Genomic DNA, 14,047 nt, shown 5'->3' with positions numbered 1-14,047 from the left:
ATAAAAGTAAAACAGAAGTCACTACGTCCCCAGTGTGTGCCATGCATTGTGCTTAAAGAGCATAATTTTCAGAAACGCATTGAAATGGGCGCACCCCCCTCCGGCTGAGGAGTCCAGATGCCGTGAAGTCACACTGCTGGCTGGAGGTCTCTCGGTGCTGGGTGGAGAAAGCTGGATTTTTACCAAGGCCTGTTTGGAGCTAATCTTGACTCCCAATTCATGTTATTTTCTCCTTTTCACATGTTTTCTTTTTTGTGGGTTTATGATTTAATTAATTATTTAATCATTTATTTTGCTAATGGTTAGTTTGCCAAAATTAACTATGACTTATTTCATGAAGACGTGGGGAAAGAATTTGAGAACTGCAATATTAGGAAATGGGTCATCCGTCATTACAATTCTGAAATTTAAAAAATTACTTCCCATCTGCCTTTTTGCAACACGTCTGACAATAAGAAACAGTTTTACTAAGTAGCAGGTCAACGGTGTATACAGTTGTGGAAACCAAATTTATGTAGAACATCTAGAAAATAAAAATCAGACCCTGACAGCAGAGGTTTCACTCTGTAGACACACACACAGAGAGGTAGACACACACACACACACACACACAGACACACAGAGAGAGGTAGACACACACACAGAGACACACAGAGAGAGGTAGACACACACACACACACAGACACACACACAGACATAAATAGAGAGACACACACAGAGACACACAATTTTAAGGCAAAGGAAATTTTACTGGGAGAACATCAGGGTCAGAGAAGTTACGTTCTTAAGAAGCCGCCACTTCGAATTAATGGCAAAGAGGTTAAGACAGTGGTGCCTGGTTCCTGGCCTGACCCTGTCCGCTGGGCTTGGAGCCTGCATTTCTCCTGAGGAAAGTCAATCTTGGACGGAAGGCAAGAGTGGAAACAGAGGACGCATATACTGAAAATGATTTTTAAAGCAAAACAAATGCTTCTGCATCCTATAAGTCAATGAGGCTGTGATGATCAACAGTCACATTCATTCTCCCCATTGCCCACATCACAGGTTCTACTTTTCCATCTATTTCTGGACATTTTTCAGAGCTGTGGCTCCAGGACACCTGCAGACGTTGCTCCTCTGTTGATCCAAGTCCCTTCTGTGTATACGGTTCACAGCTCTCATATTCTCAATCCCATGCTGTTGACTGTACACAGCATCCTGCACACGGCTTCCCATCTTGGTGAGACAAGACCCACCTGGTTTTTAAAAATCAAAGCAACCCATGGCCAGCAGGAGAAAGCTTTGCATCACGGTCAGTCAACCAAGACATGGGCTCTGAGTGGAATACAGGTGTCCACAGGGAGAAGGAAGAGGGTCTACTTCATCAGTAGAGACCAGGACCCCAAGGGAAATGGGAAAAGACCACCCGCTACTGTATGGTGAGAAGGGCAAGGCCTGTGATGAAAATGCTCCCCGCCCAGGAAAATACCAGTTTCAAGACGCACAATTTCTTCCACACTCAGGATTCTGCATGTGCCTCTCCACGGTCCATGAAGAGGAGATGAAGATTTAGTTCAATTTATTTTAGAAAATGAGTCACTCAGCGAGTTTGCCTTTTTGGTTCCAGGGCTTCTGGCGCGCCCATTACACCACGGTGATTCTCTAGCTTTAAAAATACAATGTCAGTGTCTAAAAATCCTCGCCAGCCTTTTTTGCTTATTTCTAGGTTCACAGCTTGAGTTCTGGGTCATCTGATCACAAGATTGGCTGGGGGAGGGGGGTGCACAGTCATTCTGTTCTGGGGTGTTTTCCTTCCAAGGTCATTTTACAAAGGTGGGTGCTGCAGACATTTCACTCCTTCGTAATGGGTAACATTATTGTTAGATGTACCAATCAGAGAGGAGAGCACAATTAGGGATTCACAGCCACAATAATACGGGGTTTCAGGGTTGAGGGTGTCTTACTTCTCTCAGTCACATAAACAGACAAAGAAGATCTAAAACTCAGCTCAAATGTGTAAACACAAGCCCTGGAGCAAGTGTTACAGGAACGTGGATGGCTCTGACCTGGGCTCACCGCAACTGCTGTGTGAAGCCACAGAGCCACGCCTTGCCACTCGGGATGGTCTTTCCAGCAGGTCCCGTCCTCCCTGTGCCAGGAGCCTCTGCAGGCTGGGAGCTCCAGGCTGGAACACCCTCTGGCTCCTCCTCCCAGCACCCAGCATGGTGTCCTGGGACTCATTTACTGCTGTGAAATGCAGGCAGGAAAATCAAGAAAATCCAGGAGAAGGGCAGGGAAGGAAGCAGCAACGAACATGGCCCGGAGAAGAGGTGGCAGACGGGCCCACCGATGAAGGGGTGAGCCAATGTGCAGTTGCTTAGGAGCCCAGAATATTTAGACTTGATGAATTCACATCTGTATGCCCTACTGGTTCATCAGGGAATTCTGTTCCTTGTCTCTGGTGTCCCTCCAAGATTCATCTCAGACCAAGGACGACAGCTGAGCTACCTGCAGAATCAGCTGCAGATAGAGCTGAGAGTCCCGCTGCTGTTGACTCTGGCCATGTCATTCTGCCACAAAGCCGACTTAGCCTGAAGGTCTAAGTCAAATAAAAGCTTCTTTGTCTTTGAAAATGTCTTAGCACCTGCCAAGTCAGAGTGAGACCCCAGAACAATGCTGACATTTCCCAGTGTGCAACATGAGGTGCATGATTGGGAAATGTTTTTAAATTTTTAAAGAAACAAGTAGTAAGTTGAGATAATGTGGCTTCTGCAGAGACATGTAACTCTCAGGAAATCTAATAACCACTCAACATCTTTGTATTCCTGCAGCTCAGGAAGATGATAAGAATTCTCTTAAGCATACTTGACTCTCAGCAGATCGGCGGAAAGATGTTAAATTGGGGGCATTTTATGCTTCTTGTGAAATGGCACGAATGATGTTCTAATTTTAAAACAAAGTTCTTGCTTTGGAGATGGCGACACTCTAACATGGAAGACAGCTGTCAGACTCTATCCCACATTAAATTTCTCTCTTTGGCCGATTATTTCAATATTGCAAATGAGCTTATTATGAATTACTGAGAATAATTCTGATATTTCTTTTCCTCAACATGCAATTGCATATATTTCCATCTCCCAAATATGCTTCAAAATTCAACAATTAGGCACGTTTAGCAACAAGAAAATAGTATTTTCTCCAATCACACTAAACCCATGGCCTGATGTTTAAATTACCCAGTGACCAAAAATATAAAATATTTATGTATTCCTGAGCCTATCATTGAGGTAAAATTGTTTCAATGCCAGAATACCTGAACCTCTGATATTGGATATTACTTCTTAAAAAGAAAGAAATTTGCAAACTAGGGTTTATTTGTGAATTTTATATCATTCTGCATAAATGGGTAATTGTCACAGTCTCAGACACCAGATGGTATGTTCAATTCATCCCTGTTTCACTCTATCTTATCATATTTAATAGCTATGGCTTCACCTCTGATTCTAAATGCGGCACTTATATTGTAATAAGAACAGACATCCATTAAGCCAGCTTTATGCCTTTGATTCAAAACTACACGGCTATGAAATGCAGAGGACTAGGGTGGGTGTGATGGAGGAAAAATGAGTTCCCATGCTCAGAGTTCCCATAGAACCAGCACTGAGCTCAGCGTGGAACACACATTCTGCTCCAACAGACATCTGCAGAGGAGAAAAAGGGAAGGGATGGCAAAGGAAGTCCAACAGAGTTGCTACGGAGTGGGCCAGCGACAGGGAGGACGTGGGGGTCTCATCAGGGAAACGGTGTCTGAGCTGACCCTGGAGGCCTTTTTCTAGACCTATTTTTTTTTGTTTAGTTTAGTTTTAGTTTAGTTTAGTTTTTAGTTTAGTTTAGTTTAGTTTAGTTTAGTTTAGTTTAGTTATTTTGAGCGGGAATTTTGCTCTGTCTCCCAGGCTGGAGTGCAGTGGCACAATCTCGGCTCACTGCAAACTCCACCTCCTGGGTTCAAGGGATTCTCAGCCTCCCAAGTAGCTGGGATTACAGGCGCCCGCTGCCACACCTGGCTAATTTTTGTATTTTTAGTAGAGATGGGGTTTCACCATGTTGGTCAGGCTGACCTCAAGTGATCCACCGCCTCGGCCTCCCAAAGTGCTGGAATTACAGGCGTGAGCCACTGCACCCAGACCTTTTTATTTTATTTATTTATTTATTTTGAGATGAAGTCTCGCTCTGTTGCCCAGGCTGGAGTGCAGTGGTGCAGTCTTGGCTCACTGCAAGCTCCGCCTCCCTGGTTCACGCCATTCTCCTGTCTCAGTCTCAGGAGTAGCTGGGACTACAGGCACCCACCACCACGCCTGGCTAATTTTGTTTTTGTATTTTTAGTAGAGACAGGATTTCACCATGTTAGCCAGGATGGTTTCGACCTCCTGACCTTGTGATCTGCCCACCTAGACCTCCCAATGTGCTGGGATTACAGGCGTGAGCCACTGCGCCCTTTTTATTTTTAATACAAACTATTACACATCCCCTCTCCCCACTGAGTGTGCATCTTCTGCTGGGATAACGCATTAATGAGCAAGCCATTCATTATCCTAGCAGAAGCTGCACACAGTGGGGAGAGGGGATGTATTCCAAAGTATTCCTCGATAGCTTTCTCTTTGTTCATAAAACACACACACAAACATATACACAAACTCGGTCTGCACTCAACACCCCCCTCCCCCCTCACTGTATCATGCTTTTATTGTAAAGCCTTCAACGTCCCGGGTGCACCCACGGAGGCGTACGTCAGTGAGTGGTGACTGAGAACAGAGGGTGCATATTTCATATGTGGTTAAACAGCATTGGACAGACCAGTAGGGGCAAGATTATGAATGTGGAATTTATCCAACAGAGGAGGAATTGACAGGATTTAAGGAAGCAAATAATACGATCTGACTTATGCTTTGGTAATAGTTATTTATGGCCGGCCATAAAGAGCAGGGTGATGGGGAGAGGGATTCTTGGAGCTTCTGAGGACCCCGGGAAGGGACAGTAGAGATGCTGCTTCCTGCTCCACACCTTGCCCCGTAGACAGAAGATCACCCAGGTGAATCTGTGCTCATCTGGAAACCAGAAGGGTCCTGCAAATATTTCCAATAAAAGCATGGCTGCTTGGATAAGTGCTTGCTAAAATGCCACATAAGCCAAAAAAGGACTGAAGTCAAGCAAAAAATTAAACTTTGTGAACTTGGCAAGAACCCCCTTTCGCAGATAGTAGACAGCGTCCCTGTTGGGAATGCTGGCGGCCAGGGAAACCCCCCTTTCAGAGCGTCTCTGCTTTTCCTGGGTTGCACCCACTCCCTTCAGTGAGGTTCTATGTCCTTAGACAAGGGTGTCCCCTGTCATAATTTTTCATTTGTTGGTTTCTCCCTGTAATTATTTTTTTTCTTTGCATATCTTGAATCTATTATAAAGTAGATGGTTCTTATAGCTTCTTGGAGCAGATTCCCTTTATCATTAAACAATGATTTTATCTATAAAAATACCTGAGTCATCCTACCATGTGCTTTCTGTTGTCTAAGCCTTTTTCTCTCCCCTCCCCTACCTGTCTCCTCTTCTATTCACCTTTATATTAAATATTTTGCATTCTATTCACTCTCTTTATTGTCTCAGAAATTCTTAGACATTATTCCAACATCATCTGGCATCAGTATTGACTATAAAAACTCTCCTGAAAATCAAGTACACTTGTCTGTATTCTCTCTGGCTTTATTGATTCTTCGTCTCCTATTCCGTGGTTTCACTTTAGAAGGCACGGGAGTGTCTGTACTTGTCTGGCTTCAGTCTTAGGAGTCTTTAGATCAAAGAGGCCCAATACATTTCTTCAGTTCTAGGAATCTTGGCCTTTACTTCTTTGACTAATGCTGCTTCTCCTTTCTCCCCATTCTTTTTTAATTTCTCATTTAATTCCAGACATGTGTTTGTGTTTCTCAAGCCATCTTCCATGCATCTTAATTCTTCTATTTCCCTTTATATTTTTTATGCAAAGTTCAGGTGATATCCTAGTATCTAGTTCCCAGTTTGGCAACTCTCTTTTCAGCTCTGTCTAATCTACTTTATAATAATATATCCACATAGTGGTCAATTTAAATGACCCATCTTGTTTCCAGATATTCTGTTTAAGTCTTTCTTTCCTCATAATAGATACTTCTTACATTATGGCTCCTGTTTCTTTTGAAAATCTATTTAATAATTATAAATGTATCCAATATCTAGGCAAGTCTATTACTTCTAGGGCTTTGGTTCATTCTCCTGTTGTGTCTTCTTATTCCCTGTACTATTCCATTTTCATAGTGCTATGAAGAAATACTCGAGACTGGGTAATTTATTTTTAAAAAGAGGTTTAATGGACTCAGATTTCCACTTGGCTGGGGAGCCCTCACAATCACGGTGGAAGGCAAAGGAGGAGCAATGGCATGTCTTCCATGGCAGCAGGCAAGAGAGCATGTGCAGGGGAACTGCCCTTTATGAAACCATCAGATCTCATGAGGCTTATTCACTATCACGAGAACAGCATGAGAAAGACTCACCCTCATGATTCAATTACCTCCCACTGGGTCCCTCCCATGGCACATGGTGATTATGGGAGTGACAATTGAAGATGAGATTTGGGTGGGGACACAGCAAAACCATATCACTTCCTTAAAGTTTCTTTATATGGGTTATACTCTTTTCTGTAGGTTTATCTAAAGTGGGTACTATTTTATAGTGGAGAAGTCCTTTGACCCCTATGTTGTCAAGAATTCAGTGTATATAGTTTGTGATTTTGATTCTGCCAGAGCCCTTAGGTTCTGAGAGAATCATAACTGATTTTGGAACAACTTTCATATGAATGTCATCATGTGGTCCTTCTGCAACACACAGGTAGTATAAATTCAGATCTCAGATCCATACCTGGAGTGTGCATTTCTCATTGGTAACTTTATATCCTATCCATGGCCCTGGATGTACGATGAGCTTCCTCTACACTTTCTCAGGCATGTTTTTCCAGTTCTTTTCTCACAAACGGGGAAGCTGGGTGAGTGTCTGGGTTTGATTCAAGGGGCTCAATTCCAGTGTTTCCACCACCCCTACCTGACAGGGCACAGATCGCAACCCCAGCCCCATCCCAGGCCCCTTTCTGGGACTGCATCTCAGGAGCAACTGCAGCTGGAACTCGTGCTGATGCCCTGGTTGGAATTCCTTCTTAGTTCTTGGGGCTCAGGGGATCCCCTTTCTTTTGTTTTCATCCAAGCTCAACTATGCACTGAAATAAATTGTGTTACATATTGTACAGCGTTTTATTTATTCTTAGTGGGCATGGCACAGGGGTCAACTAAGTCTTCCATCTAGACTAAGAGAGGAGCAGCATTCTCCCTCTTACCCTAGAGACTGTTTTCTGATTTCCACCAAAACCCTAACCATGTTCAGGTCCTAGAAGACAGACTGGCCAGAGCTGAGTCTGTTTTCCTTCAAATATTAGTGGAACTTTTTAGTTCTTCAGCAACAATAATCACTAAAAACCACAAATAGCAATCAGAAAAGATCATTTTTATACAAACCATTCAATTAAAGAGCTGTGGTCTCAGAGAGACAGGGTGGCAGCTGTCTTTGAAACAGTGGTGCCCTCCCTCTCCACAGAGAGCAGAGAACAGGGCTGGGGTTACTTTCTAAGCTCTTCAATATGCAATTTCAAGAAGCAACCCTATCATTTTTTCCCCAGAATTGTTAAGAGGTCTTAAAATGTTAAGACAACACATATTCGATTAAGGTTAAAAACAAAAACCCACTAAGGAGACTGCATTGTTTCGAGTCACTTCTGGGGAAAATCTTGAATATCTTGTATTTAAAAAGCAAGAACTGAATGCTACTAACTGCACGAAAACTTTCCCAATATCTTGATTATGAGTTATGAAGGGAGAAGAGGTGGCCTGGTTTCCTCCTAGTTGTGATGAAATATAGGATTCTGTACGTCTTCCCAAAATTCTAAAATATAAGATTCTGTAGGTCTTCCCAAAATTCCAAGGGCAGCATGCAGATTGTGTTTTCCAATAACCAACGTAAAAACAACAAAAATGAAAACAGATTTAGAAAGAAAATCTCTTACCTTAAACTACTTAGTTTTTTTAAGACTTGAATTTTGCTTTTAGCCTGGAATTTCTAAAACATTACCCAAATAATCCAATATATATTTCTGCCATCACAATCATCTATTGTTTCTTAAAGTTCCAATCTTAAGGCCTCGATTGCTAAAGAATCGTTCATGTCAATGTATCCCAACATTTTTGTAGCATTTTCTAATGCTACATTTATATAATAATATTAATAGCTGATTTTATTTCTTAGATTTAATGGGGGCAAATAACACAGATCGAAGACACTGTTATTATGTCGCTGTGGATTTCAAATACATTCTCCCGGCCCCACCAGGCATCATTATCCGTCTTCCCACATCGGAAAATCTATCTGCTGTGGTGACAAATCAAGCCATAAAAATGTAAACCAACAGACAAATCCATGAAGTGACATCTGTGGCCCCACCCAATGTCCATAAATTTTCCTGTGTTCTAGTTGAAAAGCGAGTAGTATCATGCATCTGTCAATAAAGCTTAAAAAGAAATCAGGTACTCTTAAATTATTTTCCTATATTAAATTGACAGATTATATCGTACACGGATTTTTGCTATGTCAAGATAAACCAGCCTGCCCTCTTATTGCTATATAGTAACTGGTTACTGCCTTTATCTAAAAGGTAACAGGAATCACTAAGAAAATGATACAAATTGAGACCGTCTTAGTATTAAATTGGCAAATTATTATGACAACTGAGATTGTTCTGAGTAAATTTATTATTATTATCAGGAGAGGTCTCTGCAAAGCAGAACCCTGTAGAAACTGCATTCCTGTAAATGGCATCGAGAACCTCGTTAACTAAAATGCCACTCCATTTTCACGCCACGCTGCATTTCAAGGATTTAGTTGGGCTGTCTGTATCTTCTTGGTAGGAATAAAGGTACCAATAAATAACAATCAATCTTTTAAACATTTTTATCTCATGAAAACATAGTCTCACAAGTTTCAAAACCTCGTAATACAGAACATGTAAGTAATTTGCATATTGAGATCATGATCTACATTTTATATACAATTAAAATTTTAAGTTCTTTGAAAAACAGGCCACACCATTATAGAGATTCCCCAACTGTAGAATTCTGAGGTCTCCAGCATCCTGTAAACTTTGTCCCTGGTCGTGTTTGTTTGACAGATATTATCATCTGAGACTGGGCTAATTATTCAATCTGTATGCAAAGAAGTAGCTCTCACAGACAGAACTAACCATTAAAATGCAAATAGGTGTTTCCCACTTCACTGGCTTAGCCACAGAAGGCTGTTAACAGCTTTCTGACAAGAAAGCGAGATGCTAAATGAGGTGGTGCCTTAACCTTCTGGATGTAATGAGCGCTGCACACCCACATCCGAGCCGCACACGCTGCCACCAGCCTCTGGCTGGTCATTTCTGTGCCACGACATTTATGAGTTAACTCACAGAAACTGCTGAAGAAATTACCGAACAAAAAGGCTGATTTCAGATTCCACTCTCTGCGCCCAGCCAGCTCTCACTTAGACTAATTACTTAAATGATTTTAAAAATATATGAATATTCATATGACAGTGCTTTGCGAAAACTAAAGCACAGCTGAGACCTCGCCACAAACCCTTCCTCCTCCCTGATCTGGAGCAACTGCACTCGTACATCTGAAACACGGGGTGGCTTCAGAGAACCGCAGCCCAGTGAGGAGGGGCAGGCCAGAGCAGGGAGCCCCACCGACCACTGCCCAGACCCCTCCCACTCCCACCCTCGGCTGGAGAGCCCCCCGACTTCTGCGGGGCTCCCCACCAGACAGGGGGAGTCTTCTTATTTGGAGTACAGTCTGTCTCGTTGTAAAGATCTGGAAGCTGACCTGCCCTCCCAATCTGTCTTGCTTTAAATATCTGGAAGCTGACCTGCTCTCCCAGTCTGTCTCGCTTTAAATATCTGGAAGCTGACCTGCCCTCCCAGTCTGTCTCGCTTTAAATATCTGGAAGCTGACCTGCCTTCTAGAGCAGGAACGAACACGTTTCTTCCCCTCCTCACGCCACTGTCACACATTTGCTGGGAGCCAACAGTATGTGTGATATGGAGGCCAATCAAAGGCAGGTGACCAGAGGAAGTGACCCTGGGATTGTCCAGGACCACGCACTCTGGTCTGACGTCAGTGGTGCTGGGCCTGAGAGGTCACAGACCTAAGGGTGGAGAGCCCTGATGGAACCAGCTCACCTCCCCATGCTCTGGACGACTATGGTCACCTCAAGTCAGCCTGGGCGAGCCAAGGTCCCTTCTAGAGTCAATCCCATGACCTAGAATGTCCCCAGAAATCATCCAATATCCATCCCTGAGCCAGGACTCCGGGGTGATTTATCAGCCTTCATCCGGTCCAAACCCTCTCCTCCAAACATCGTGGATTCTGATTTACTGGGAAAAAACTCTTCTTTTATGACAGCAGTAAGTGGCATGTGACAACAAAACACACCCCACATGGGCCACTGTCCTTGGCAGAGGCAGACATTTGTTATTAGAAACAAGTAGATGAAAAGCAAGATGCAATGTGTTTAAACCACTATTTACAAGGTTTTATATTTCACAATTTCTCTCACACACTGAAAACTCTCGGTGAGGGGTTGGGGGAAAGAGAATGAGAAATGAATTCAAAGCATGATATGCTTTCCCTGGTGGGAATGACAATGGAAGTTATAATGATAAGAAATAATAAAGCTTTCAAACACCCAACAGACAGGCTGCAGAATTTCATCATCCTCTGCAGCAGCCTTGGGGTCTCCAGGGGAAAGGACCTGTGGCCTCCCCATCACAGGCAGCCTCTGCCACACCCAGACCAGCATCCCAGGCTCCACCCGGGAACAGCCCCCACCCACCTGACTGTAGAACATCACATTACTTTTGACTCTGGAAATGCCAGGTGTGCAAAGTCTGGTGTTTTGCATAAAAGTGAAGCTTACGATTTAAAAATGTACAGTGACTGACTTTACCATGGATATATCTGTGCGTTCCATGACTACTAAACGACACAGGAAAAAGTTTTAAAACCTTGTCATACTTCCCTTAACCACCAAATGAGGGAATTAAGTGTTTGATAGAAGTTCCAAGTTAACCCTATACTCACTTTTTCATTTTTGTGTTTTAAATTGCGAGTAAGAGCCTTTCCAGTGGACGCGGTTGAGCTTCTGTGGCCCTGAGTATACAGAAGCCTTTAGTATTCGGCCCTTAGAGTCACGCGTTGGGATCATCTCTCCCCATCTCTCCCCGTGGGAGCAGAGCTGGGCTGGGCTCTGACCCAAAGGCACATTCCTGGGGTTGGCTGTGTCCCGAGTTCCCCGAGGCTGACTCTTTTTCAGCCAATTTGTCTCTTTCTGCTGAAAGCAGACCTCGAAATAAAGGCTCCAGTTAATTCAGAGTCCCCACTAATAGGGGTCAGGTGTTTATCACATTTTCCTTATTCTTTCTAATTAGACCATTGAAAAATACTACATCAATGCTGGCTTTCACTAGTTCCAAACAGTCAACAAACGACAGACTCAGGGGCCCTACTTTGCCGCGTGTTTTAAACACGAGACTTGCGCAGAAAGTTAAATAAGCAACACTGATGAACATCACTCACGGCCAGCAAAGGCCCCACACACTCTCAGGCTGAGCCACTGACAGTCGGGAACGGCTTCCCAGATCCGACTCAGCCTGAGGCTCATTGGCACCTTGGGCGAATGCACTTAAAGCCAATAAGCCTGTATCAACATCTGTTACCTCACAGAAACTGATGGAAATTTATCGATCCAGAACAAGAAAAAAATAAAGAAAATATTGCAATTTGATGGTAAAGCCAATTCTTCTTCAGAGACGAGCTGCTGAGTCCTAACGCTCACCTTGCACTTTGCTTCAATTATTTTACTCACGTTCCTATCAAACAGCACACAGACTGCATCAATGTTCAAGGTTCTCTCCAACACGTTTTATGGCAGACTGTTGCCAGCCACACACCTGTGAGCCGCGCGGCCCCCGCCCACCCCAGGCAGCATGTCAGGTACTCACCTTCCGGCTCCCCGCAGAGCGTGCACTGCGACTCTGAAAACAGAGACAGAGAGAAGCTGTTACACCCACAGGGTCTCAACCATGCAGTTAAAAAGATTCAACATCAGCAACAACAACACTACAACTTTACGATGATGCTGCTTGACCACGCCAGAGCCAGTGGACCCCTCCACAAACAAAGCCAGCTCTGGTCTTGCACGCCAGCAACTTTTACTTCAAAAGCTACCCTTGGCAAATGTTTTACAGATCACATTTTTACTTTTGAGAATTAAAAAAAAATTTTTTTAATTTTAGTAAGTTCTGGGATACATGTGCAGAACGTGCAGGTTACACAGGTATACAGGTGCCATGGTGGTTTGCTGCACCCATCAATCCATCATCCAGGTTTTAAGCCCTGCATGCAATAGGTATTTGTTCTAATGCTCTCCCTCCCCTCATCCCCCCCACCCACCGACAGGCCCCAGTGTGTGACATTACCCTCTGTGTCCATGTGTTCTCATTGTTCAACTCCCACCTATGAATGAGAACATGTGGTGTTTGGTAGTAACGACCTGTCATATGCACACAGCGAATATACTTTCTTAATTGTATATGGCTGAACACAAATTACTTAGACGAAATAACAATGATATATTTTATCCCAGTTTCAACATTGAAACCTTGACTTTAGCTCCCGCTCTGTTACATCTCCTTTCAGGCACAAAAGTTATGAGCAAATGTGTATTATCTTTCAGGAAAACACTAAAATCCATGGGTAATGAGTCCCCTGTAAGTAGGTCCCTGAGTGACTATGAACTTGGCTCTGCCTGCAGAATAGACACAGACACTTTGGGAGCATGGCATTTACAGTTGATCCTCACACAAGGAAGCTGTAGCAAGTGCACAGACACACAAGTGCAAGGTCTTCATGGGAAAGAATTCAGACTTGGGGGCCGGGTAGGCCTGGGTTCAAAGCCAGCTTCCATCCACTTTCCTGAGAACAAGAGGGCAGGTGACTTAACCCCCAGCCCTGAACTAGTGTCAAGGACCCTGAGCCCACAAGGGTGGGAGAGGGAATGAGCATGTGCGTCAGATATCAAGGCTGCAGGGACAGCACTGGCCTGCACAGGCCCTCGGGAGGACACCGGCTCTTCCACGACAGCGCTGGCCTGCACAGGCTCTCGGGAGGACACTGGCTCTTCTACGTCAGCGCTGGCCTGCACGGGCCCTCGGGAGGACACCGGCTCTTCCACGCCAGTGCTGGCCTGCTCGTGCCCTCGGGAGGACACCGCCAGCGCTGGCCTGCACAGGCCCTCAGAAAGACACTGGCTCTTCCACACCAGTGCTGGCCTGCACAGGCCCACAGGAGGACACCAGCCCTTCCACGCCAGCGCTGGCCTGCACGGGCCCTCGGGAGGACACCGGCTCTTCCACGCCAGCGCTGGCCTGCACGGGCCCTCGGGAGGACACCGGCTCTTCCACGCCAGCGCTGGCCTGCACGGGCCCTCGGGAGGACACCGGCTCTTCCACGCCAGCGCTGGCCTGCACGGGCCCTCGGGAGGACGCCGGCTCTTCCACGTCAGCGCTGGCCTGCACGGGCCCTCGGGAGGACACTGGCTCCTCCACGTCAGCTACAGAGGCACACACTCTGCCATCCAGCGTGACAGCCCAGGGCCCACAGAGGAGACGCCACGTGATGCCATCTGGCTTGAACCTTGAAGGACAAGCAGGATTTTAAATAGGAATCTGGGGAGGGAGCACAGACGTCCCAGGAAAGGCACGGACAAGGTGGACAGGCAGGGGACAGCAGCAGCATCTGCCCAGAAGGATGGGGCGGGGGGGTGGAGGGGCAGGCAGAGAGGTGAGCGGAGGGCGTTCAGGAGGGAGCGAAACATTAAAAAGGGAGTTGAGGTGTTGTTCAAAATAAAA

At 45.0% G+C, this 14,047-nt stretch overlaps 1 protein-coding gene across 5 annotated transcripts in view; it reads right to left on the bottom strand.

Moving 5' to 3' along the window:
• The window catches only part of DLGAP2 (DLG associated protein 2), a 968,326-nt gene that overhangs the window by 427,283 nt on the left and 526,996 nt on the right, over positions 1–14,047 (bottom strand). For all 5 annotated transcript variants that reach the window (XM_055347993.2, XM_063709014.1, XM_055347996.2 and 2 more), the window contains one exon: positions 12,140–12,172. In XM_055347993.2, the coding sequence (XP_055203968.2) occupies positions 12,140–12,172 (33 nt within the window). The remainder of the gene's footprint in view (positions 1–12,139; positions 12,173–14,047) is intronic.

The sequence above is a fragment of the Gorilla gorilla genome, chromosome 7 (assembly GCF_029281585.2).
Source record: "Gorilla gorilla gorilla isolate KB3781 chromosome 7, NHGRI_mGorGor1-v2.1_pri, whole genome shotgun sequence".
In the NCBI taxonomy this organism is placed as follows: domain Eukaryota; kingdom Metazoa; phylum Chordata; class Mammalia; order Primates; family Hominidae; genus Gorilla; species Gorilla gorilla.
Note: the sequence above shows the minus strand (reverse complement) of the source record. Positions and strands in the feature narration are given on the sequence as shown.